This window comes from Semicossyphus pulcher, unplaced genomic scaffold, assembly GCF_022749685.1.
Source record: "Semicossyphus pulcher isolate SPU_LCO1_2020_fin unplaced genomic scaffold, fSemPul1.0.p SCAF_7, whole genome shotgun sequence".
NCBI lineage: Eukaryota > Metazoa > Chordata > Actinopteri > Labriformes > Labridae > Semicossyphus > Semicossyphus pulcher.
In genome coordinates, this window is record NW_027211748.1 from 30,796,852 (window position 1) to 30,819,157 (window position 22,306).

Below are 22,306 nucleotides of genomic sequence, written 5' to 3' on the forward strand. Positions count from 1 at the left end.
TAACCGATCGTTTGATGTGACCCGCGTCGTGCCAGACTTCATTCACAGTTTTGCTGATTTGTGCTGCGGCGTGTGTTTACTGAAACGGTCGTGTGTTGTTGTTTGTGAGCAGGTTTAGTTTCATCTGTTGAATCCAGATAAATGAAGGACCTCTGCTTCTTCTTTGAGGGTCTTTCATGCCCCCCCTCCCCCCTCTTTCTCTCTGCAGTCTGAGCTGCTGAGTCGAGTCGGGACACGTCGCCTTCCTCCCGCATCAAAGAGCCCAAACACACTCGCAGACCGGAGCTCCACAAACATCGTGTTTCCTGAGATTAAGAGCCCTGACATCACCGCCTCAATCTGAACGTTTCAAACAGACGCAGAGAGAAGACACCGAGCAGGATCAAACCTGAACGTGTGGCCGAGGCCGGGAATCGAACCTCTGCAGCTGTTTGGCAGCGATTAAAATATACATGTAGCAAAAACCGAAGTTCCTGAAGTTCTTCCTCTAAATCATTCCATCACATAGTTCTGATTTTACACTCTGGTCCCTACACAGCTCCACATTCATTTAGACCTTATCTCATTTTAAACACATTTCTGCAGACAAGCTGTTTCTGACCGACTTTCTGTCCCTCTTTGATAATTCGATTCTGTGTTGCTGTTATGTTGTGAACCTCTGACGCTGCTGTTCACTGTCCCAAAGTTTGATGCCCGTCTGCAAACTTCATTTACTTCTGGATTTAACAAAACTGAAGTTTTTAAAAGACAAACTAAAGAACTCTGGAAGATGGTTAGACTATTACACATTAACACAAATAACCAACCGAACGAGGCAGCAACTATCTTCTAAAATCCCTGTTTTTCTGAATGGAGTCTGGTGTGTGTGCAGAGAGCGATGTAACGTCTGTGTGTTGTTAAAACAATCATCTTCCTCTGTAACCAAAAGGTCTATCTCTGTAGGGATCCTTTCTGTCATGTTGTCACACACTTAGAAGAACAATCTGAGCCTGTCAGTGGAAACAACAAGAACTTTTAGTGGACGACCTTTGACCCATCAAGGATTGACATTCATACACTTTTTTTCCTCTCAGTGACTTGCACCCCAACATGTGTAGAAATATGGCGCAGGTTTAACTCTGCAGCTGCTCTTAAAATGTTGCCGATGGTCTCGGTTAATAATCACTTCTAAATATTTAGAACGTTTTAAACAGGAAGAAACTCGAGCAGGAAACGAACTCTTCACGCAAACATGAAGCTCAACGAGCTCTGAAACTTTCAACAAACTCACAGAGCCACTTCCTGCGCAGCCGACAAACAACATCAAATTACTGCAGGTTTAAATACTGCATTACCCAGAAGTCTGTGAGGCTTCTAGGGGACAGTTTGGACTTCCTGTGTGGAGCAGATTTTCCCACCAGACACCAAACTGACTTCACATGCAGCAGCAGGAGGCTCAGCTGGTGGCCACTTCCTGTTTCAGACGACAGCTGCTTTTTAAAAATAAGAAAATCTGATCCCGTCTTTCCTGCAGGACGTGAGCTCAGGTCGTCTGACGCTCACACACACTCTGAGGCACAACACAGAGTGTGTGTGAGCTGTGATCACGAAGAAAGCTCAGAGCCAACGATGAGAACACGGCCTGCAGGGGAGAGAAGTCAGCGTGTAATTAAACACATTTCCACGTGAAGGCCGCTGCAGCTCTAATCAGAGTTTGGCACCTGAGGCCACAGAGACTGAGCCGCAGCGTGACTGAACCTCTCAGGAATGTATCTCTGTTAAAAACAGTAGTGCTGCTGGAGGCCCGAGGCTCACGGCTCAGAAATAGACAGGTATTTTTAAAAGGAAAACCAAGACGAGGGGGCCGGGAGTCAGCAGGGCTGCACATAAGTCTGATTCCATTGGTCCAAAGCGGTCACAGTTTCTCTACATGACGTCTCGTCTGTCCAAAATCAGACAACAATTCAAAGATGTTCAATTTACTGCGATGAGAAAACGATCAGGAAAAAGCTGCAAAAGTGTCAAACATTGAATCATTAAATAAAATAGATGCTGATTCATTTTCTGGATGATTAATCCGACTTATAGGGACAAACTCTTCAGCCCTGTGGCCCCGTCAGCAGGTGGAGGATGGAGTTTAGTTTGGCTGCGTGATTAACACAGAATCACATATTAGTGGGATCTGTCACCATGGAAACAGAGAAAATACTGCTAAAACACGAAACATGGTGCAGTTAGTTTCAGGCGAGCTCCGTGAACGGCCTGACGACTAAATCTTATTGGATGAGTCCGATGTTGACGAGGTTTCCTTTGAGGACATACAACACAATACAGAGAACACAGCGATCATTCAAAGTTATGGGGCTGAAGCACGGTGACAATATTCGCTCCTGACTTTTGTTACATTGTAGCATCGAAACTGAAGTATCGTTAGAATATCGTATTGTTACTGCTGAATTGTAATGGAATGTAATTGTGACTAAAATACGGAGAGACAATTAAATCGAGTATCCTGATAATATCCGGTCATGACTGAAGTGTTGTTATTTTATTGCAGCTAAAGTATCTTACCGAATCTAAAGAATCGTGAGCAAACTGTATTTTTGGATCGTATTGTGACGCCATCATCGTTGCGTGATTCCCACCTCTCCTAAGCTGCTTTCCCACCGGTCAACAAACCCGCGGAAAACCTGCTAACACCGAAAAACCAGCATCAACGCGCTAATTTTGGTGGGAAAGAGGTACTACAGACACTTTGTGCTAAATCCTTCATCACCTGACCAGGTAAAGGACAGACAACTGAGCTATTTCCATGTTACTCTGCGGACAGCGAGGTGTGACTGAAAGCTCCACACGAGGTTAGTCAGTGGAGAGGCTTTAAAAATACTCAGTGAGCTCAGGAGGAGTCCAAAGTCTCTCTGCCGAACACAGGCAGCCTTCACTCACCAAACTCCCAACCAAACCCCATACAACTTTCTGAGCATTTAACAATACTGTTAAAATACTCAAAGTATCAGAAGGAGTCTGACAAACCCGACGTGTAAGTGAAGCACATGAACGCCTCGTCACAGGCCGAGACTGAACTGTGATGCTGTTATTTAGACCTGACTGATGTGTTGGAACTGATTCCTGAACGCAGCTCGTCTTCCTTCAGGAGACACCGTGAGACCAGCTGTCCTCAGAGGACGCCTCAGTCATGTATGAACACCCCCCACCCCCCTCAGGACACCAGGCTGCTACCTTCACACCTCACAGTGGGAGCAGTCTGTCGAACAAACACTGGAAATCACAAAATGAGTGTGATGGAGCAAAGGCTGCTGCTGCTGCTGCTCCAGCAGGGACAGGCTGACCCTACAGTCAGGTCAGAAAATAGCTGCAACCCCCACCTTCACACACACTCCTCCACCCCCAACAATGAAAACTATGTCCCCCATGCTCCACTGCTGGAGGCAAAAATCCCTCATTCCCAAAGCTCCCACGTTACATCACTGATTTACAGCTTCAACACATTGTGATCATATCAGCATGACGAGCAGAGACACAGCTGTGACACTCCTTTTTCAGCTTCATATTTCCTTCATGTGATAAAGAAGCTCAACACAGCAGGCTTATTATCTCTACGCAACAGAAAGTCACACCAAACTCCCAAGACAACTGCACCAATTCTAAGTCTACCCCAAGTATGTAACCGTGCTTACATCACATGTCTCAGTTGCACATATTCCTTTTATTGTAAAGACTCCTTCTTCGATTCGGCTCACAGCTACAGCGCCACATATCAGTTTGTTTAATTAACTTTGCAAATTACATCGTTTTTACAGCTGGTTAAAGCAGCCTGCCGATGTATTCAGCGGCACAGCGACTGCCAAAAAAACCTGCTGTGTAAAGTTTGGCTTTACTACAGACAGTACAGCTTGAGGGTATTGTGTGTGTGCCGAATAAAAGAGTGGGTCTTAAAAAATTATAAAATGCATGTGATTGTTTTCATCGGTGAGGGGGCTTTAACCAGTAAGCAAGAAACCAAAAAATGATGTTTTTTCTTGGGAGTTTAGCGCGGCGGATCTCTCGCGCGGGGAAGAAGGAGATGTTTTGGGGATCTTACCGAGGTGCAGGGTGAGGTTGATGGAGTTCGGGTACTGGATGCCCGCGAGCATGGTCTGGCTCTGCCACCAGGTGGTATCCTGCTGGTTGTTGTAGTCGGTCAGGTAAAAGGCGCTGTGGTGGTTCCGGGAGTCCCGGGAGTCGCAGATGTGGCAGGACTTGGTGACCCCGGTGGCGCCGGTCTGCACGCAGTACTCCTCGGGCGGAGAGCCGCAGGTGTTGGTCGCTACCACCGTTACGTTAAAAGCGGCGTTAACGAACTCGGGCATGCAGCGCTGCGGTGAGCCCTGCTCGTCCGAACACTCGTCCATGGCCGCGCGGACACACACCGCCACCCAGCACAGAGCTACCAGAGCCCGGATCAAACTCGGCATTTTTTCACTCCTCTCCGTCCTCCCTCTCGACCTGAAACTCTCTGCGCCGCTCCGACACAAACTCTCCCTGAACTTTTCCAAACTTTCCTGTAACTATCCGGTTACCGACAGAATCCCGAGGAAACGGCTCACACCGCGTAGAGAGCACGCGGGAGGTTTCAGCAGCGGCAGATTGTCTTCGCTCCAGGCCGCGTCCAGAGCTCGAGTCGCGGCTATGCTGCTGCTGCTGTGTCTGCGCTCGGCCTCAGCTCTTTGTGTCCTCCGCCATGCACAAACTCCAGCAGGAAAAGACGAGACTCCAGACTACACCCAGTGCGCTACTGCGCAGGTCTGCGGCGCAGAGGAAACTCCGGACACTTCCGTGTCAGCCCCGAGACCAAACTCTAGGAATATGCAACAAACTCACAACATGAGTATTTATCTTTAATAAACCTGAACAACTAATGTGCAACGTGTCAAATAAAACTTTATGAGCCACAAATCACCAGTTCAGCCCCACATGACAGTGATTTTAATTGATTAATCAAAAATCAATTAGTTAACACTGTTTATTTGTTTGTCTGGTTACTTTTTAACTTCTTACTTTCCTGCAAGATGCAACAGGAACCAATCAAATCCTGGAACTAAGATCATTACCGAGACAAAAGACCTGATTTTATTAACTTGATGCGTTCAGTGAAACTTAATTTTCTTAATAACTGAGAAAAAGTTAAAGATCATTCTAATAACTTTAATAATCAATGAATCAGCCTGTAAATTATGAAGGACAACAAAAGGCTCCTGTATGGAGGCTCATTGCAGACAGATAACTGTTGAGCTGTTTTCACATGACCTTGTGTTACTCCTGAGAGTGTGACGCAGGATCATTTATGTTGGTTAAAAATAACCATCAAATATTCATCCTTCCAGAAACGTCTGAAACCAAACTCCATCATGTCCGTGTTCATAACATCTCCTGTCCTCTCACTGCTGGTTAACCTCCTTCCTCCTCCTGAGCTGTGTCTGATGAGCTCTCCTGCTGCTTCCAGCTCCTTCAGGCTGACCAGTGCCCAGTGTGATGAGCTGTTAGCTCGGATCAGTACCAGGATTTCTCTGATGGACACCAACTACCGGCGTTCTGTCTCAGCTGTGGAGCGCCTGTCCATCTGTCTCCGCTGAGTGGCAGTTTCACTGTATCTAACAAGTCACACGTGGGCTGAGATCTGTCTCACTACAGCGCGATGAAGCCACAACAAACAGATGTTACTGAGATCTAATGACAATAAACAGGCTGAGAGGATGCTGAGAGAACTACATCAGGAGGCAGGTTTGTACAGAGGCTGAGCTCAGGCTTTGTCAGGTCTGTCTGCAAGACGACAAGAACACTTTAAAATGACTGTTCTTTGAATGGGGTTTGGTTTGACCGTTTATGACGCAACATCTTTTTCTCATTCTTAACTTTTCATCACTTTTTTGGCATAAATGGGCATCCATACTTAACACCTGACTTCAGCAGTGACACCTGTACATGATTCAGAGAAAAATGATTAAAATAAAAACACAATATTATGAAATGTTGGATACTTTAACTCAAAGCCTCTGAAATCGTTCAAACTAACGAAACCTATGACGTAACAAACAACATCTGGTTAAACTGATCATTACTCAGAGATCAAATGAGACCTCATGAGAGGGTTAAATATTTCACATGCAGGTGTGAAGTCAGAGTCAGGAACCTTTCAAATGAAGGTGAAGGGCTTTTCAAAGTAAAGAGTTGGTTCATTAACACACAGTTCAGCTCTGATTAGATCGTCAGGCACTTTCACACACTTTAATCTGAAACCTGTGATGTCTGATGCAGCTCAGAGGTCAAAGGTCACGCAGGAATCCTGTCAGAGTTGAAAGTCAAAGTGATGACTTTAAAGACATCAGCAAACAGGCAGAACAGAGGATGAACACATGAATGTGAATGAGTTCACTTCTGTTTCATTGTTATATGGAACTACAGTTTTCTATTAATTCATGTTCACAACAACAGGTCTGGTTTTTCATTCATGTTTGATCAACTTGTTTATGTTTTAATACATTTAAGTTGATGTCTCAATATTATGTTTATGATTCATCTTTTTATTAAAGGTATATTTCCACGCATCTGTATTTTTCCCTTTAAAGGGTTTTTAGTTGTAAATCTTCTTTACATGTATCATATATGTATATATATTATAATTCATTGTTAAATGAACTCATTGCAAATAAAACAAGTCTAGTTTAGTGGATTTTATTTTATAAACACATCTCTTAATTTGAAAATCTTTATTGGAATGTAACTTAAGTGTCAGATTAATGTAGTAAAGAAACAGAACACGTGTGTGTAGACGTATGAAGCATTTAATAACGCAAACACTAAAGTCCATGTTAACCTGACTGTTGCTCAGGATGAATGTGTTTGTTTCATATCTGCATGTTCATGATAATGATCTGGACTCTGAACCATCGACCAGCTCTGATCAGCTTTAATCTGCTGGTCTATTTAACACCAGCCTCATCATCATCATGTATTTATTGTCCTTTTAAACAGTAAGATAAACGTCAACATCGTATCTCTCTATAAAGAACCAGTTGGTGTTTGTGCTGTTATTGTGAGGACAGGTGGCGCCCCCTGCTGCTCGTCTGCTGCTGGTGTCTGACTCAAATAACCGATCGGAACCTGTGCAAATAAATCAAATATATTAATATGCTTTTATCATTCGTGTTTTATTTATCTTTAAAAACAGCTCATCTATTTATCCTTCTGTGTCATAAAGCTTTACTTTGAAAATGTAAAGCACAGATTCACCATAGACTGTATATAAGAAGCAGACGTTTGTGTTAAGTTCGGCCTTTTGGCCGTCGCTGGTGGGAGGAGCTAGAGAGGAGCAAGCTATCAGCTAACGCTAGCTCGCTAAGCAAGGTGCATCAATAAGTCGCATTTACAGTGATTTTAATTTTAATGCTGATTTTATTTTGAAAAGCTTTCTGTGCGTCCGTCTTCAGACTGTAGTTTCCTCATCATTACAACTTCCACAGATTAAAGTAGTTCTGGAGTCACTGTGTTTTAACTGGACAGAAAGGGGACCAGAAAAGGCAGCTTCACAACATTCAGACTTTTATTTTGAAATTCAAACTTACACAGCATAACGAACAGAAAACACATGAAAAGACAAACACGTGACCTCAGGCCCATGTTTCCTGAGCGAGACGGGGTGAGACCTTTGTTGTGATCAAAAACAGTTTCAGAGGTCAGCTGGAAATATTTCTGATTCATGACAACAGCTCGAATCAAACCGAACAAAAACACGTTTAAAGTGAGACCGCCAAGAACCGAAACGTCACAGAGATTAAACTGCTGGGAGGAGGAGGAGGAGGAGGAGGAGGAGAAGAAGAGGAGCAGCAGCATCACAGTGTTTCATACAGGGACATTTTAAATCTTCAGTTTGTCCTGTTTGAACATTAAAGGACAGCCTGTTAATAACCTCCTCTGTATCCTCCTCCTCCTCCTCTGTAGCCCCCACCTCCTCCTCCTCCATAACTCCCACCTCCCCTGTACCCCCCTCCTCCCCTGTAACCTCCTCCTCCACCTCCGTATCCTCCTCCACCTCTGTAACCCCCGCCTCCCCTGTATCCGCCTCCTCCTCCTCCATATCCTCCGCCTCCCCTGTAACCTCCTCCTCCTCCCCCTCCCCCTCCCCTGTATCCTCCCCCACCTCCTCCTCCATATCCTCCGCCTCCTCTGTAACCTCCTCCTCCTCCTCCTCCTCCGGTGTCGAATCGTCCCATCTTCGGGGGTCGAGGTCCGTCTCCCATCCTGCGCAGAGACACGACTCATTAAAACATCCACTCCTACAAGTTTGTGTCAATAAAGCTTTTATTTTGAAAGGGACAAACAGGAATTAGATGAAGGATTGTTATCATGCTTAAGTTAAAGTGATAGATTTTTGGGTAGTAGCTATGAGTCAGTGTGTGTGTGTGTGTGTGTGTGTGTGTGTGTGTGTGTACCTCTGGCTGCTGGCCATCATGTTGAGTCCGGCTGCAGACGGTTTGGACACGTGTCTGATGAGGTTCAGGAGCCGCTGGTTGCTCTGGTCCATCTGTCGGATGAATTCTGGGTCTTTGGTCACCTCCACCACCAGAGCCTCCAGCCCGGCCCGCAGAGCCGCCACCCCGCCTGCCACCTCGTGAGGCAGCCTCAGCTTGATCCTGCGCGCATTAATGTGAAAGGATGTGAAGCACTTCCTGTGAAACTGTGAAACCTGTGGAAAAACTATTTGACAGAAAACTCGCACTGTTCTTTGGAAGTTGTTTTTGTTTCTCTTCTCACAGCTCTGATCAGAGCACAGAGAAACGATCAGACTGTTGACAGGAAAATAACCTGAAACCACGGCCATGTTTCCTCTGCAGGAACTTTCCTCAGGGAGCAGGAACCTTAAGAGGAACCAGAGTCTAAATGCAGTTCAAGCTGCATGATTTTACCCCATAAAGCCCCGGCTCAGGGCGGTTGTACTTTCCAAAAGTTCAGGAACTTTGGGGGAGGGGCTTGCAGGGCTGAACATTTATGATTGGTCGAGTACAACATTTAATTTCAGCTGCCATTTTAAAGTCCTGCAGCTGCTTTTTGTTCGTCACCTTTGTTCGCAGCTCCGGGCTTAGAGAAGCACGTAGCTCCGTCAGAAGACTAAAGGTTCAGGGTAGGAAGGTGATAAAACAAACTCGACCACACACACTACTCCGAGTCAGCTGCAGGTTAGAACGTAATGACCAATAAACAAACTAATGTGAGCAGTTAGCGGTCTTCAGACTGTCAGATAAAACATGTGACATCGCGTCGGGCTTCAGAGAGTGCAGCCTCCTCACCAGTCGTCCAGCTCCACGATGTCTCCGTTGGAGCTGATCTTCTTGCAGGCGAACAGAAGCAGCTGCAGAGGACTGACCAGAGTCATCCCTTTAGCTGAGATCGCCCGGGTTCGGATCTGACACACAGACACAACAATGACACGACGACACAACACATCAACACTTCTCATTTAAACAGACATGATGCACGCCGACTGAGGACTAAATCACTGCTTCCTACAGACACACGAACCATTCAATGAATAAAGGCAACACATTATGTTCACGTTAAGATGAAAAACTGTAAAGTGTAGAATATGAAAACAACACACACTGTATAATGTTATTATTGTTCTCAGGCGTGAGACTCACCTTCTCGCTGAAGACGAAGAACGGGGAGGGGTAGGTCATGTCGTGGCTGCTGAACGGACAGTTGACGGAGGACTTGTGGATGAGGGCGTTGCGTCCCTCCGTGGTCAGGATCTTCCTCTTCTCTTTGTGGTAGCAGACGTTGGGGTACGCCCCGAAGGTGAGCAGGGACACCACCACGTCCAGGTTGTTGTCGGGTCCCACCGTGTTGAACATCTGAGTCATCAGACTCTCTGACGGGACGCAGAGCGACACACGCGATGAAGATGATGTTAATGTGTCCTTTATCTGTTTCTGTTACATCAGAGGTGCGTTCAGGTACCTTCAGGGAATCCAGCGTTGACCAGGATCTCCTTCAGCTGCACTTTGGCCTCCCAGGTCATCCTCAGAGTCGACATGTTGAGGCGTTTGTGCTCACAGAAACGACTTTCTGCCTCCTCCCCGTTGATCCTGAACATCGACGACAACAACAGTTTAACCTCAGCTTTGATGAACTCTTTCTTCTTCTTGTGCTGCGTTCCAAACATTTTCAATGAAGCCAAACTTCTGTACGCCTGAATGAGCTTCGTTTACCGTGAAACTTCTCATTTAAGCCGATCCCGACTGAACACAGTCCCTTCTACTCGCCGGGTGTGTGTGTGTGTGTGTGTGTGTGTGTGTGTGTGTGTGTGTGTGTGTGTGTGTGTGTGTGTGTGTGTGTAGCACGTCTTTAATACAGGTGTTTGTCAGTAATAAAAACTCACAGCAAAAGCAAACTACACTCAGACTATTAAACTGTGGAGCTTCTGACTGACTTTAGCCCCGCCCCCTTCCTATATTAGAGCAGTGAGACCGACCTGACGTCGTCCCACGCCTGGAAGACGGACAGCAGAGCCACGTGGTCGGAGAATCGGCTGCCGGAAAAGTTCCTGTGGACGAAACCGAGACGTTTCCCCTCGCTGATGAACGGCTCCTGGAAACAGGTGGCGGCCGAGATGGTGCACATCGCATCTCCAACACTAGAGGGAGACAGAGGAGGCACGCGTTAGAGTCAGACAGGAAACGGCGTGTATTGTTATATTACGGTTCATGTGCTTAACTGTATTTTCATATCTGTAGTTTTCCTGAGTGGTTTATTTTTATCACACTGGATGTGTAACGGCTGAGCTCGGGACAACAGGTGAGCCTGAGCCAGAGCTATAACCTCAACACACCGCTGTCCTGCTCTGTACGGGATCTATGGTCAACTGCATCGTCCCTATCAACTTAAGCAATTCAATTCACAACAGGATGTCAGGTGAGTCGGTCAGGTGACTCGTCGAACAGTGAAGACAAACAGGAACTGACTGGAAGATGCAGCCCATGATCATCATCTTCCCCAGACGAGGCTCGATGGGCAGCCGGGCCAGAATCCGGCCCAGAGGGGTCAGCTCCTCGTTAATGTCCAGAGCATCCAGCTCTGTGGCACACACACACACACACACACACACACACACACACACACACACACACACACACACACACACTTATTATATTAGTTATATTTACATCACAGCAGACGAGAACATTATAACAAAGCTGTTTTAATCAGTTCTGCTCACATCTGCACGTTTACAGCGACGCACTTCTCAACAAATGTCTAAAGGTTAATTTTAAAACAATAAAAGTGTGTGTGTGTGTGTGTGTATGTGTGTGTTTGTGTGTGTGGTACCTTTCAGGGTGTGTTCGGCCTCAATGACGGCGTCCAGCGGCGGCGGCTCGATGGCCTTGGACAGGAAGTGTCCGATGGCTCCGAGTCTCAGCAGCTTGATGCTCAGAGCGACTTCATGCAGCGGAGTCCTGAAGATCTCTGGAGTCATGTGAGTCTCCAGCCTGCACGCGCACGCACACACACACGCGCACACACACACACACACACACACGCGCACACACACACACACACACACACACACAGACACACACACACACACACACACACAGACACACACACACACACACACACACACACACACACAGACACACACACACAGACACACGCACACACAGACACACGCGCACACAGACACACACACAGACACAGACACAGACACAGACACACACAGACACACAGACACACACACACACCTTTGATTACGGATACAAGGCTTAATGTTTATTCCACCACGCTTACAGATAAAGAAGCTTTTTGACCGATACAATGTGAGGGGGGTATTAACGGGTCACACCTCTCAAACCGAGCGTGGCTGCAGAGGTGGAAGCAGAACCCGGGCCGCACCCTGCCCGCTCGCCCCTTCCTCTGCTCCAGGTTGGTCTTGGAGGCCCAGACGGTGGCATAGTTGGTCATGTTGTTGTGGGAGGTGAAGAGCTTCACCTTCTGCCTGTCAGGACATCGGACAGACACACAGTCAGAACAGTCTGAACCTCTGAGACATAAACCAGGACGCCCACAGGCTGACACACTCACTTGCAGGAGTCGATGACGTAGACGACGTCGTTGATGGTGATGCTGGTCTCTGCGATGTTGGTGGACAGAATCACCTGCAGGTCAAACAATAACACCTGTGAATCATCAGATAATGCACACACACCAGAGGCAGCTGACAACACACCGATTAAGGCCTAAAAAACTAATTAATAAGAAAACATGTCCTGATATTTCTTCACGGTGAGGTCTCGTTACGTATCAATGACTGATCTAAGAGTGTTGGTTTAACACAACATCACAGATCGACTTCTGAAGGGCTTTACCAGACGTTACATCCTTACAGAGAGCGATGTAACGTCTGTGTGTGGTTAAAACAATCCTCTTCCTCTGTAACAAAAAGGTCTATCTCTGTAGGGATCCTTTCTGTCATGTTGTCACACACTTAGAATAACAACCTGAGCCTGTCAGTGGAAACAACAAGAACTTTTAGTGGACGACCTTTGACCTATCAAGGATTATGTTGCAGACATTACAGCCTGTTTCACTGCTGCAGGATGAACACGTCTGCTGGAGACACTCACACACTGTGTGTACCTGTGAGTCATTTAGATCCTTAAAGGGCATCGATTTAAAAACACCAGATTCCTCCTTTAAATGCCTCTCAACAAGTTAAAAACACAGACAGTCGTGTTTCTCCGTCCTGCAGCCTCTCTGACCTTCGTGATGCTGTCTGGAACCGGTTCAAACACCCTCCTCTGCTCCTCTCGGGGGATCTGAGAGTGGAGCGGCAGGATCCGGTACCGGTTACTTCCTGGAAACAAATGCATCAAAATAAACTTCCATCAGAGCATGACCTGACGTGGTGCATTGATTTGTATTTGACACGCTGTTTGTTTGATGCTCAGAGTCAGTCAGAAGTGTGAACCTTGTTTATTAATAAGTGCACAGAGTCTCGTTCTCTCTCTCCTGTATGTGTGCCGTGTTGTGATGACGTACCAAAGTGTGGGTTGGTCTCCAGGTGTCTCTGCATGGAGCAAATAAGGTTCCAGCCCGGCAGGAAGATGAGCACAGCTCCGGCCACCTTCAGCGTCTCGATGTACTTCAGAAGAGCCTCCACCAGCTCGAAGGACGTCTCCTTCTCGTTAATCTGGGCCATGGAGCGCTTCGTCTCCGCCGTGTACTCCGGCCCACAGATCACGTTACAGTTAGTCTGCAGAGACGAGAATAAAAACAAGATCTTACACTCGTATCATCGCTTCAGTCACACCAAGCTGCAGGAACAACAATATTTTTACAGGGAAATCTTACATCCTCCTCTCCTCCCTCCTCGTCCTTCTCCTTCTTCTTGCGGTCCATCGGAGGAGGGATGAAGTTGGTCATCTGGATGCAGTCTTCCAGGAAATACTCTGCAAAATAAAAGAGTGTTTTTAATGCAAAAAAGTACAACAGCTTGAGTGGCAGTTTCACTGTATCTAACAAGTCACACGTGGGCTGAGATCTGTCTCACTACAGCGCTATGAAGCCACAACAAACAGATGTTACTGAGATTTAATGACAATAAACAGGCTGAGAGGATGCTGAGGCCTCACAGGTGAGCAACCCTTAATGTCGGCCATCTTTACTTACCTTGAACAGGGAAGGTGCGTCCGAACACCTCGATGACGGGGCAGTTGAAGAAGTATTCTCTGAACATGGAGGTGTCTATGGTGGCCGACATCAGGATGACGCGCACCTCTGGGTAGGCCTGGACCACGTCTCTGAGGACCACCATCAGGAAGTCCGTCTGCACAGACACACAGAACATGAAGCACTGAAATACCTGCAACATCACTGCATGGATCCTCCCGCTCCTCCTGATGCTTCAGCTCCTCAAGTCCTCACTTTATATCTCATCATATACGTGTGAAGGATAACGACTCACATTGATGTCTCTCTCATGGATCTCATCAACAATAACGTGACTGATGCCTCTGATTCCTGCTTCAAGCTTCCGCAGGAGAACGCCTGAAACACAAAATCAAGATGTCACCTGACAAAAGTGCATCTAGAACTGCAACATTTTGTCCAGAGAGACGGTCACAAAGCTACAACAAATCCTTTGTGACACTTCTATTAGCTGCGGAACGGCACAGAGCACTGAAGAACACAGCGGTGAGGATATGACATGAAGCATAGCATCCAGCAGGAATCAGGCTCATGTTGACGTACCGACGGTGCAGAAGAGGACGCTGGCGTGCGGTCGAGGGAGGATGGACTCAAAGCGGACGCTGTAGCCGCAGCTTTTCCCAAGATCCTCTCCTCTCTCATAAGCGACTCGCTCGGCCACCGACACAGCGCTGATCCGTCTGGGCTGGAGAGAGGAGGAGAGGGTCGAGGAAGGGAATACACATCACCAAACATCTGACAGCTGTCAAAGTCTATGTCTGGTACTAATCATGATTATTTGTATCATGTACACGCAGAGCTCTGGGAGTCGGATGCTGAGCGTTACCTGGGTGACCACGATGTTGCAGTCGGAAGCTTTGCCTCCTTTAACGAAGCGGTCCAGGATGTACTGAGGAACCTGAGTGGTTTTGCCGCAGCCCGTCGCTCCTCTGATGATCACCACGGGGCTGCTGTCGATGGCGGCCATGATCTCCTCCTCAAACTGTTTGACGGGCAGCTGGTCGCGATCTGACAGCACCTGAACCACAACAAGTTCTGTGAGTCTACAGCCTTTCATCACTTCCTGTATAATTCTGAATGAGGATGACGAGGAGGAACAACATGACACCAGACTGACCTTCTGCAGGTTGTCGTCGTGTTCCAGCTGGTACATCAGCTCATCGTGCAGGTCGCCACTGATCTGCTCCGGAGTGCACTGAAGAAATAAAGAATAACATGCCGACATCACAGAGCAACCAGCAATGATACGTTAGTGTAATATTGACTGTTAGGTAGAGCTGTTCCAATAATGATACCAGTCACTGAAATGCATCTGACAGAGCCTGAAACGTGGGACCGGTAAATTCAGGTACGTCGGTCTGAGCCCAACAACACTGGTATTTACAGTATTAGCCTTAAAAACGACCCACTCACAGGAAATCAGTTCTTCTTCAGGACTTTAAAACAGCAGCGCTAGCAGAGAATGCTACGTGAGAGCTACACTGAATAAATCAGTTTTTCCCGACTCTTTGGCCCAAGCGGCGCCCAGTTAGTGACGCGTTTCCCATCAGCCAGCAGTGGTTGGTCTGCCAGAGAGGGTAGGCGGAGCTAAGCGGCTGCTTTTCCGCTCTCTGCAAGTGTTGCGAGTAAACAGTAATCTACTATGGCTGAACAAACAAAGAAAAGATGGATGACTACAGATACAACTTTAACAAGAAGTGAAACGCGAGTTCTTCTTTCAGGCACATAATGTGCAGTTGAAGAAAGTTAATAAACTGTAAAACATGCTATCGTAACAGCCGGTGTATTGGTTTAAAATCGTAACGACTTTCAAAGCCTGTGCGAGTTAAAATCAAAGACTCACGAAGGCCAGCGGTCCCTCGTCGATGTTGCTGCTGGTCCAGGGGTTCCAGTTGACCTGCGGAGGCGACCAGGGGACGACTCCGGCGCCGCTCTGACGCTGCGACGGCTCAAACGTCACCATCTTTCCCTGAACCAGAGACACCGAGCAGCTGGGGTCTGCAGGCTGGACGGGAAGAGATGAACCAGGTTAATCACTTAGATCTGAGTCTGGGGCATTAAAAAGCACACTGATCAGGTGACTCACAGGTGGGGGGATGCTGAGTCCGAGCTCCTGGACCACACTGCTCAGCTGCTGCTGCAGGTCAGGAGTCACGCTGACCTCGAACGCCTCCAGCTGGAGACAGAGAGAGACAGAGTGAGACACAAACACCCGACTAACGCAGCCGATCAGTCAGGTCAATGTTTGCAAAGCTGCTCGTACAGTTTCTCCCTCCTTCTTCTTGGTGACTCCAGAGTACGCCTCGATCACTCCCAGGTGGTAAAGCTGCCGGACCAGAGACAGAGCACACGACTGAGCCGCCAGCTTCTTGTTGGAGCCGTGCTCTCGAGCGGTGATCCCTGCAGAACAGACAGAGCAGACACACCTGTGACCTTTGTTAAACAGACGTTACATCGCCCTCTTCAAACACACCAGACTCCATTAAACTTTTTTAGCTCACAGGACACAGGAGCTGCTGCTGTACTGCTGCCTCCATCAGTAAGTCTGTTTGTATTGTTGTGTGACTTTGGCGTTTTCGAAGGTTACTTTCAGAGTCGTCACAATATCTGCAGAACATAATGAGACATATTATGGTCCCATTTAGAGTGAAGAGTCCCTGAAGCAGGGTATTCTTGTTTAGCGTACAGTTGTACTTAAAGACACTCTGAGGAGTTAGCAGTTAGCAGGTTAGCATTTTTCAAGTAAGCCTGTTTTAGCTAGCCAACATTAGCCTCCCAATTTATATATTCACTGTGTTTTACAGATGCACCGTGCTAACCAAGCTAGGCTAGTGCTAGCTGATAACTAAGCGTTGGCTAACCCCTCTCGCCTTTCTAACTCCTCCCCCTTGTCCAAATATGGTCACTTCTGGCTCCAGAAAAACAAAATGGCGACACAAAAAGCCAAAGTGACGTAGTGTGCACACTAATGAGCGATGATACAGAAGCTACACCCGCTTCTTTCAAACAGCTCATTATGTATTCGAGCTTTTGACCATGCTTTGACTTACTTCTGCCGAGCTGTTTCACAAACAGTTGCATCTCCGCTATGAAGCTCCTGCAGACACAAACACAAACGTCACAGCTTCACTTCCTGTGCCTTTCAAAGTAAAACAGAGAACCAAGCTTCCAGTGGAGAGATGAACTCACCTGCTGCGCTCTCAGGAGGAAGCCTGTATGTTTTTCTGCCAGACTTTGGATTAAAAAAAGAGCAGCTCTGACTCTCCCGGACGCCCTCTAACCTGCGGTGAACAGCGACACCAGAAATCACAACCAGACTCCACTGAGCCCCGAGCTGCACCCATGGGACAGCTTTAGTGCACCTAAACGCTGCCCCATGTCTTCTTCCAGTGTGGCTGTGACTTCTGGTGTCATCTCTGTGTTTCTGTAGGAAGCAGGAAGCTCGCCTCAGTCTCTAAACACTCACCTGCCCGCCGCACCGGCTAAATGTTGGCTAACGGACGAAAGCTGTCCTAAAACTGTCCAGCATTTGTCTCTTTAATTTGCACCCTCGGCTTATTATTGTCAGGTGTTCCAGAAAATACTCCAGAAAAATTAAAGAAAATACTTGAGTGAACAGATTCAAGTGGAAAAACACGACAAAAGCTAAAATTAATGTAAATGTGATCAGATGTTTGTTTTGGGTTTCACAGCTGAAACTCTGAAAGTGTTTTCGTTCTTGAGTTTACTTCTGAACGAGGTGTGCATCAATGAAAGAAACATGAAATATTTAAACCAGGATTCAGCCGGTGTCTGGCAGCATCGCTCAGCCTGCTCTCTGCTCTGGTTTGAGTGTGGTGTAAACAGTAGTGGTGTGACATCCGGTGTGTCAGAGGAAACAGTGAGATCTCTCTGGTGTAGCCGACACACTCCGGAGTCTCTGGGTTTACAGCCGTCCAGCAGAAAAACATACAGGGACATCCTGACTACCAACCTACTCACTCACACACACACACTCACACACACACACACACACACACACACACACACACACACACACACACACACACACACACACACACACACACACACACACAATAAGACATGGATCTGCTGAGTAAGGCTTAGAAGCTGTCGTGAATCAGATTTTTGCGGTAACAACATGAAAGCCGGCTCCAGCTGTTTACAGCAAAGATTAGCTGGTTATTCTTCCGTCATCAATTAAACCATCTCGTTCTTAGACCGATCTTAAGATCATCGTGAGGAGGACTTGTCTTCACAATGTATAAACTCAGTAATAGTTTGTTTCACGTCAAACAGAATCCACTGAAACTGCTGTCCTGATGAACATCGAGCATGGAGCTCACACTGCAGCTCATCAGGCTGGATTTAGTAAAAGCCTTCCAGTGCTCTGATCCAGACCTGTTGTGGTCCGGTCCCACTTGGCTGTATTTATACTCAGCGCTGGTTTTCTCCTTCTGGAAGAACTGGTTCAGACGGGCCTTGGCGTTCTCCAGCGTCCAGTTACCATGGAGATTAGCATTCAGGTCCACCTCCTCCGACTCCAGAGTCTGCAGATGAAACACAAGTTATTCGATATGAAGGTCACTTCACTGATGAGATGTATGTTAAACAGGAAGTAGCATACAGCCTGTGCTTCCTGTTCGTCTCTCCTGGCGTAGTACTCCTTCAGGTTGGCTCCTCGGTCCCATTGAACTCCTCCTGCTCCTCCTCCTACTCCTCTTGCTCCCCACCCAGAGTTTCCGCCTCCTGAGTATCCCAGTCCGGTGACTCCTGGTACCGGCCCTCCACTGCAGCCTCCTTCTTCTAACAACACAAGACAAACAGCATTTCACTTCCTACATGTCGAAGCAGGATCAGCGGCCGGTGAAACCCGTTTTGATTTTTTACATGATCTCGTGTTTTCTTTATTTCAGTAGAAACCATAGCAACAGGTGTACTTATATGTTGGATGAGGCGCTAATACTGAATCCAGAAACACAAATCTGGAAGTGAAGTTTGAAGGAGAGCAAGTTCCACACAGTGATGGTCAGTGCATGTGGGAGGACCTGGAGACTCTGTTAGAGAGATGATGATGATACCTTGCTCAGCTTTGACTACGAGGTGAGGTGGCAGAGGACCGCTGGACGGGAGCACTCCAAAGCCACCTTCATCTCCTCCTCCTCCTCCTCCTCCTCCTCCTCCTCCATCAGGTAGGTCGCCTACTGGAGCGCTCACCTGTCGACACAAGACTCAGAATCAGCCTTTGACGCCTTCAGTCAATGACAGTTAAGTAAAAGTGATCTCGTTAGTACAGCGTCAGAACGAAGTGTCTGATTTAGGAATAACAGAAATAACGAGTGAACGCTCCCCCGATCAAAGCAGCTCTGCAGTCAGAACAAGGGAACTCCAGCACTTTTTAAACACGGCCCCGTTTTTACATGTGACTTGACATTAAAAGAATTGATCACCATTTATTTCATCATCTACAGAATAGTTTGCTCACCCCAAGAGCGGGAACCTCTGCTGCGCTCATCTCCCCGATCCGGACCAGGTAGTTGACAAAGTCCCGGGCAGCGTTGGATTGAGCGTCCTTCTTGTTGGTGGAGTTGCCCATCCCGATGTAGTTGAAGCCATCAACACGGACCTGCATGGAGGAGAGTTCAGGGTTAGAAAGTAAGCAGGAGATAAACAGACAAGAACTTAAATCACAGACGGACAGAAAACTCACCTCACACATAAACTTCTGCCTGTTTTTGTTCCCTGCAGCTCGGATGTCGTAGTTGGGAGTCAACTTCTTTTTTCCACACCAGGCGTACAGGAAGTTCTTGATGTCGGCCATGATGGACAGACGGGCACTGAAAAAACAAAAACGCGGTTATTTCAGCAGGAGAGCCTCCTGATTAGTAAAATCCCGTTTGTCGTAGAAGATAAAGATACTCTTTTTCCCCCTATTTTGTTAATGGAGTTTGGCTTGTAGCTCTAGTGAGACAAATTAACCGTGGAGTAGTAAAAAAAAAAAAGGGCTTAACTTTATCTCGTGTAAATATCAGTTAATTTGAAGTCATTGTTTTCCCCATTCATTGCAAACTGAAGCTAGCGTTAGCATACACACATAGCTAGTTAGCACACAGGGCTAGCTTCCGACTTTACTAGCGTTATGCTACATCTTTTATAGACTCAGGGGTCACCTTAACAGTGCAGCATATCTTCAGGTATTAGTCTGGATTACTCTGACTTCACACAGGTATGACTTTAAGCTTAAAATTAGTCAGGTTATCAGTGAGTCGACCGTTTTTGCTCGCTTGTATGAAATTGCGTGCTATTCCCTAAATTCTGTGATGCATAAGTCATCTCTCAAACGGATAATACTATTAAGTGAACGAATGTATTTCAAAACATAATGTTAATGACTCACAATCAGTCCAGTTAGGCTCGCAGTTTCTCTTCATACACAGAGCGTCCGTGTACTGCTGTTGTTTAATGCAGGCCGGTAAATGATCTTATTAACGCAGTACCGCCACCTGCTGGACCGGAGTGTGAACCAGCAGACTGAGTCACTGCAGGGAACACGGTACTCTTTTTATTGTTGTTCTTTTAGACAATTTTAAACAGATCATTTTTATTTGGCTCATTCATGTCATTTTTGTTAGTGTGATTGTTGGCACAGCAGTAGCTTTAATATTTTATAAAGAAAATATTTACCTTCAGGTCACAAACACATTAAAGTGACAAAGGGATTAAAAACATTTAATAGAAAATATCAGTGTTTGTTGCTGCGAGAATACTGTAGTATTCCAGTTGTTAGCTCTTTTCTTTTGTTTAATTATATTCAATTCAAACAAACACGTCTTACTGATCAACACTAAGCTGATTAATCCAACCCTGGCCTGCAGCCAGGAACAAACTTTGACGCAAGCGTACTTTGCAGCACAGGCTCGATGTCTTTGGGAGGATTTTATTACATTATTTTGGGTTATAATTGTCATTGTTGAAAATTTGGTAATGCAGGTAAACTTTACTCATGTCAATATATTTCACTTGGTGAGTTATATCGATATCTACGGAAGCCCCATGTGGACATGCATCCATACATTTTATTTACTCTGTTTTCCCGTGAGTAATTTACGGTTGTTTTCTGGCGATCTTGACTTATTTATCTCGTTATCTCGAGAAATCAAAGCTGGTTTTCTCGTGATAACGGGATAACAGGCTGCTCACTGATGTTACAGAGCAGGACCTGTCATGCTGCCATCGCCCACACTCATGAGGTCAGTTCAGCCTGTTTCTGTGTTTGTTTGGTGCTTTTGCAGCTCTGGAGATACGAGGTATGATCATCTGACGTTACGGTGCTGCAGCGCTGTTATCTCGAGATAAATAAGTCGAGATCTCCAGAAAACAAATTGTGTTAACTATACTGAAAGGATCTGACCCATTGTATCTGATTGTGATCTGTTCCTTATAGTTGGGGAGTTTGGGTGAGTCAGTTAGTTTTAAATGCATACTAAAGCGATCTGTAGTTTTTCCTGTTTTAATTGCCTCATATGTTTAAGTAGATTTTAACTCCATGTGTTTTAAGAAGCTCAGTTTCCTGACACATAAAAACAGATTCAGTGAGGACACTGGAAGATGGTGTGAAGACTGACTTTCATAATCAGATCATCATCGTGCCTCAAACATGAGTTCTTGTGGATGATTACACTAAGGACATAATTCTCGTTATTTTATATTCATTAACATTTAGGGGCGATTCAGCTCACGTTAACAGCAAGTGCCCCGAGGCTGTGAATAATGAGTGTCTGTCAGCCCTGTGATTGACAGGTGACCAGGTGTAACCCCGCCTCTCGCCCAATGTGTGATCATTGTGCTTGTGTAACAGGGTCTTATGTCCATGTATCTGTGATTGTGTAGTTGTTTTAATCACACAGACTCCACCTGGTTGTGTTTTAAACTTGACTGTGAAGACCTCCAAACTTCAGAGCCCCTCCTCCGTCACTCGTTCTCCTGTGGGAGGGTTGGGCGTTTCTTTTAGCTCATTTATTATCCTATCTGTCCCCTTCACTTTTAATATCTTATTGTTTCTATTTATAAAACAAAAATACATATAATATGTATGTAGAAAAAGTGACATGAATCAGCTGTACAGTGCAGGATGATGTGAGTGCACAAAGCTTAAAGGGTCAAATACAGACACAATTTAAAACACTTATTTCTGACTATCTTGACTCTAGCCTGTTGAGTTTATGTCAAACAATAATCTGTCGATAGCTTCTGAGTATTTATTATGATCATAATGTAATAAAAAATCTCCCTCTGTCCTGTAAAAACACGCTGAATCACAGGCAGAAGGTGTTCCTGTTCCTCACACACAGTTAGTGTAGCTGGAAAGTGAACTCAGAGTTGAGTAACGCTGACATGCAGCCAGGTGTTGATAAGGTGTGTGTGTTCAGGGTGTGGCGTTGACAAGGCAACAGGAACGGGCCGGGTGTGGCTCTGTGTGTGTGTGTGTGTGTGTGTGTGTGTGTGCGGTGGGGAAAGTGTGTAAGCAGGTACAGGCAGGGTGTGTGTGATGGATCATAATGTGTCT

General features: G+C 46.3%; 2 protein-coding genes across 3 annotated transcripts in view; both read right to left on the bottom strand.

Annotated features, from left to right (window-relative positions):
* The window catches only part of lamc1 (laminin, gamma 1), a 54,406-nt gene extending 49,697 nt beyond the window's left edge, over positions 1-4,709 (bottom strand). For both annotated transcript variants that reach the window (XM_069684411.1, XM_069684412.1), the window contains exon 1: positions 4,082-4,709. In XM_069684411.1, the coding sequence (XP_069540512.1) occupies positions 4,082-4,454 (373 nt within the window). In that variant the 5' untranslated portion in view covers positions 4,455-4,709. The remainder of the gene's footprint in view (positions 1-4,081) is intronic.
* Positions 4,710-7,561: 2,852 nt separating this feature from the next.
* On the bottom strand, positions 7,562-20,204 carry dhx9 (DEAH (Asp-Glu-Ala-His) box helicase 9). The gene is made up of 28 exons (XM_069684836.1): positions 20,138-20,204; positions 19,451-19,577; positions 19,226-19,366; positions 18,822-18,957; positions 18,368-18,546; positions 18,142-18,290; positions 16,791-16,837; positions 16,004-16,140; positions 15,827-15,916; positions 15,584-15,745; positions 14,858-14,935; positions 14,567-14,758; positions 14,284-14,425; positions 13,997-14,079; positions 13,702-13,858; positions 13,384-13,481; positions 13,072-13,285; positions 12,792-12,886; positions 12,115-12,188; positions 11,876-12,028; positions 11,362-11,522; positions 10,998-11,109; positions 10,508-10,669; positions 9,994-10,121; positions 9,675-9,904; positions 9,324-9,439; positions 8,469-8,669; positions 7,562-8,277 (listed from the first exon to the last, which is right to left on the bottom strand). Exons 2-28 carry the CDS (start codon positions 19,559-19,561, stop codon positions 7,938-7,940), a joined length of 3,888 nt encoding a protein of 1,295 aa, XP_069540937.1. The 5' UTR covers positions 19,562-19,577; positions 20,138-20,204; the 3' UTR covers positions 7,562-7,937.
* Between the last annotated feature and the right edge of the window lie 2,102 nt (positions 20,205-22,306).